The sequence below is a fragment of the Euprymna scolopes genome, chromosome 42 (assembly GCF_053919585.1).
Source record: "Euprymna scolopes isolate OS-2025 chromosome 42, ASM5391958v1, whole genome shotgun sequence".
NCBI classification, from domain to species: Eukaryota; Metazoa; Mollusca; class Cephalopoda; order Sepiida; family Sepiolidae; genus Euprymna; species Euprymna scolopes.
Genome location: NC_136523.1, coordinates 57,185,796 through 57,190,469, shown reverse-complemented (window position 1 = coordinate 57,190,469; position 4,674 = coordinate 57,185,796). Strand labels below are relative to the sequence as shown.

The 4,674-nt window shown below is 35.1% G+C and overlaps 1 protein-coding gene across 1 annotated transcript; it reads left to right on the top strand.

Moving 5' to 3' along the window:
• Nucleotides 1-615: 615 nt before the first annotated feature.
• On the top strand, nt 616-1,234 carry LOC145267181 (uncharacterized). Its single transcript, XM_080123242.1, has 2 exons — nt 616-728; nt 871-1,234. The coding sequence occupies exons 1-2, from the start codon at nt 667-669 to the stop codon at nt 1,232-1,234; spliced, it is 426 nt and encodes a 141-aa protein (XP_079979368.1). The 5' UTR covers nt 616-666.
• Nucleotides 1,235-4,674: the final 3,440 nt, after the last annotated feature.

Sequence of the window (4,674 nt, the reverse complement as noted above, 5' to 3'; positions counted from 1 at the left end):
GCTGTCCTTTTTAACAACACAAATGCGAACACAGGCTATGAAGGTGGCCTGGTTACACTTTTAGAAAAAAAAAATAAAATAAATCTTCATACTATTGGTTGCTCCTTACACCAGAATGAACTTCCATTTAGGGATTTGTTCAAACATTTAGATGGCACCACAAAAAGCCCCACAATATTCAGTGGTCCATTGGGTAAATTATGTGCAAATGATTGCCATAATTTACTACAAATAGCATTTTCCGCTGTTGGGAATCCCTTGGAGTGTGAATTTGAAGACAAGGATAGCCTAAGTAATGACCAAAGACTGCTCTACGAGTATACAGTTGGGATTTCAAGAGGTAAGGTAGACCCTAGATTTGTATCCTAGAAAACTGGACCAAGCTAGATGGTTAACGTTGGCTATCAGGCTCATGTGCCTATGGACTCGTGGGACATATCTGCATAATATTTCAACCAAATTACATAGTTTGATCAATTTTATTGTAAATGTATATGCGATTTGTTGGTTTGACATAAAAAAATAACAAATTCCACCACCAACAAATGTACATTTATAATATGATTCAGAGAATACAGGAACAACCAACTGAAATTTAAAAAAAATACACTTAAAAACATTCAGTTTAATGCTTTTGCATTACTGCCAGAAAATATTTTATTTTCTATGGTAAAATCAGATGAACTTGAAGTAAGAGAAGAGGGAATAAAAAGAATTTTGACCATTAGGTAAGTTAATATTTCTTCATATAAAACTTACATCAATTTATTGTGACATTTTAAAGATTACATTTAATTTCACCAAATCTTATTAAAGCAGTATAAATTGCATTTAAAGATTAAACTCAAATTATTTTTTATATTGTTTCAGAAGAGGGGAACCAGCCAAGAAAAGATTTAAAAAGATCCCGATGATCAACTTTAAGGCTCTACACTGGACAAATTTAATAGATTTGTCAGTAAATGGAGTCTGTGAGCCACCACTTACACAAGACTTTTCTGACAGTGAATTAGAGAGTTCATTGTCAACAGGCGAAAAGCATGACTTGCCAGATTTCCCTTCACATTCCCAAGGTGTTGAACGAGCAGTTAAGTTGATGACAGAGGCTTCTCAATGTGTATACGGCTTTAAAGCAAGGCACCGGCACATACTTGGGAAAGTTTTGTGCCAACAATTAAAACCCGCTTTTTCATCGAAGGGCTCTTATTTAGAACACTTCGATTCTTTATATTAAAAATAAATAAGTATTTGTTTTTCCATAATTGCTTGTTGTATTTTCATATCAGGAAACATTTTTTGTCAATACATTCAACAATTTCTGTTTAAATAATAGCAAACTCGGCGCAGTAAAGTGGGGGGGGGGCTAAAATTTTAATTTGAAAATTTTTTATAATTTTGTTTCAAATTATATTCCCATCAAATAAAATAAGATTTCTTGGCTTAAATGCTGAAATTATTTAGTTTGAGATCAATATTTAGGCTAAATCCACCAAAATCGAGGGTTTTTCCGCCCGTGTTTATTTAAAATCTTTTATGTCAAATTCGCAAAAAACCGTTGAAGACTCAGATCTAATTTTTGGTATGAGTATTCAATAGGTATAGACACAACTTTCGGTCCATTAACGTTTTTGATTTTTAGAAAAAAGTTAAAAATCGACCTACCTATATATATATACATATATATATATACATATATATATATACATATATATATATATATATATATATATATATATATATATATATATATATATATATATATATATATATATATATATATAATGTTTAAATTGTGTATGCATTTAATCAGCATTTCCATTCATGGAAACATTGTTGAAGACAAACATAATTTTATTTCTTTCATTATTTTTCTAATGATTTCCTCGATTGAAACTCAGTGATTCGCAATATTTTAAAATGAGTCGCTCAAAAATATTGTTAATTGCTGTAAATTGACCCACAAAATCTAATATAATTTTATATATCTAGGACCAGTTTCAATCACGTGACCCATTTAATTTAAACTTGCTTATTTCAAAAGTATTATTATGCTGTATTATTATAGAGTTAGTTTAGTAAAGGAAATTGCCGTGCAAGTATGTATCGATTGATATGCGTTACATTTATGCTAATATATGTCTTCTAGTAAGACCACTGAAGTTACGCAGTGCTTAGAATTGGCAGCAGCAGATATGGTGTAGATGAACTAAGAATGACTTGCATAAACATCGGCTTGAATATTCACATCGTTCGCTGTATAAACTAAAATAAATAAAATCTCACACTGAAAAGCATACGACTGGGATTAAAAATATTTAGTCACTGATTTCTTTTTTCCTAAACGTTAAATATGAATTGCATTTTCGCTTGTTTCTAGCCGTGTTGTTCTTCGTAAGCCGTGTATTTTCTGATAGAGCGTATAATTCCGTAAGGTTATAGCAAAAAAAAAAAAAAAAAGACATATTCTGAAAAAGAACGTTTATTTAGAGCACAAAATTAAGTATGCTTTACAGTTCTTGGCATAAAAGAAAGACAATTACTTAAACATAAACAACCATCATCAATGGGCCTGAGGTCATCTCGTCAGCATCAGACAAAGCCAAACTCTTTTCCAAGACCTTTGCAGTTACATCTACCCTATGCGACCAAGACCATCAACTCCACGTAATTTCTCATATAACCAACAATGCGTTCTTCAATTTAATAATACCCGCTCTATATCGAAATATCACTACTATATGTTGCTCAGCTAATTAAGAACCTTGATTCCAATAAAGCATCTGGCCCTGAGGGCATTCCAATTATAGTGTTAAAAAAGTTCCAACCAGAACTGGTCCCCATACTTACAAAACAGTTTAAGCGTTGTCTTATGGAGAATCGCTTCCCAACACTGAGGAAAACCTCACCAGTATGCTCTGTATCAATGAATTCAGGTAACAGGTCATCTCCCGCTCAGCACAGACCAATAAGTCTCCTGTGTGCCATGAGTAAATTGCTGGAATCCATATTAAATAAAGAAGTAGTCAACCACCTTAGCAGAACTAACCTTCTTAGTGACATGCAGTATGGTTTCTGTTCTCCTAGATCTACAGCAGATATGCTAACGATTATATCTCATAGGATAAGTTAATCTCTCGACAAAGGCTTTCTTTCTAGGGCAATTGCTCTTGACATATCAATGGCCTTCGATATGGAATGGCATAAAGGCGTAGTTGACAAGATTTCCAGCTACAGTATCACTGAAAATGGTTTCTCAATCATTCAATCATTAGGTTCATAAAAGTAGTGGTTGATGGGCAGAAATCAGAGGCCCACAGTGTTAATGCTGGAGTCCCTCAGGGGTCCATCCCGGGCCCAACTCTCTTCCTCATCTTCATCAATGATCTCCCAAAACATATGCTTATATTATTCGTTGACATCTATGCTGATGACACGACCATCTAGGGCAACACATCAAAGGCGGTAAATGAGAAAATTATCTCTGATTTTCTTTCCTCTGACCTTGAACCCGTTGTACAATGGGGGAAGGGGTAGCTGGTTACTTTTAATGCATCTAAAACCGAGATTCTATCATTAAATCATCATCGCTCTGATCCCCATCTGGCATCAATTGCAATGGATGTCTCTCATCTTGGGAAGGCCCAATGTTTTGACAAGCTTCTGGGATTGACCTTTACTCATGGACCACGTACATCAAATATGTTTCCAAGATCGCTGGAATAATGGTGGGATCCTTCTACCGTTACAGTAGAAATCTCACTGCTGATGCAATTCTCTATCTATATAAAAGTCAAGTACATCAAAAGAATAAGTACTGCTGCCATATCTGGAGAGGAACTACTAAAAACAACCTACCCGGTCTTGACAGAGTACAAAATAGGCTCCATAGCCTAGTGGGGGATTCCCTTTTCTCTTCCCTGTAAACTCTCTTCCACAGAAGGGACGTTGGGAGCCTGTTGTTGTTTTATCGTTATTTCCATGGCAAGTGCTCCTGTGAGCTCCAATCTCTGGCCCCCCTCGCTAGTCTTTCACGAAAAACACCCGTCTAGCTGAAACAAATGTCAGTAATTTTCACCACTTTATCTGTGCCTAAATCAAAAAATAGATTTCATGAACAAAGCTTCTTTCCTAGAAGTGCAGGCTTGTGGAGCTCTTTTCCGTTTGCCTGTTTCCCACCATACTACAACTTGGATGCCTTCAAGTCCAACATAAACAAGTTGCTGATAAACCGCCTCCTTTAGTAAGATACTTAATCAGATTTCCATTGCCAAGCCATTCTATGATATTGTCCCACAGATTATTGTACACGCAATGACCTATACCCCCGAGTGGCCACCGGGCCTTGATAAGTGGTGGCCTTCATGCAAAAAAAAAACACTATTAGTTATAGAGATAGGCCAATAAGTTATGGTAAGACAGACAAGATTATCATCGGCTGTTAACTTTGAATTTCTGATATTTTGAATTCTAGTTGTTTTCAAAATATCCGTGACATTCTCGCTTTTATCAACCATAATGTTGCATCCACGATCCATTGTTTCACAATTAATTCCCTTTTCATAAGCACTCTTCCTCCCTGACTCTCTGGTTATAGATTAATCTCAATACACTCAAAGCTATATAGTTAGCAATCATTAAGCTATGCTAAATTATATACATATTTGTTCGATGCAG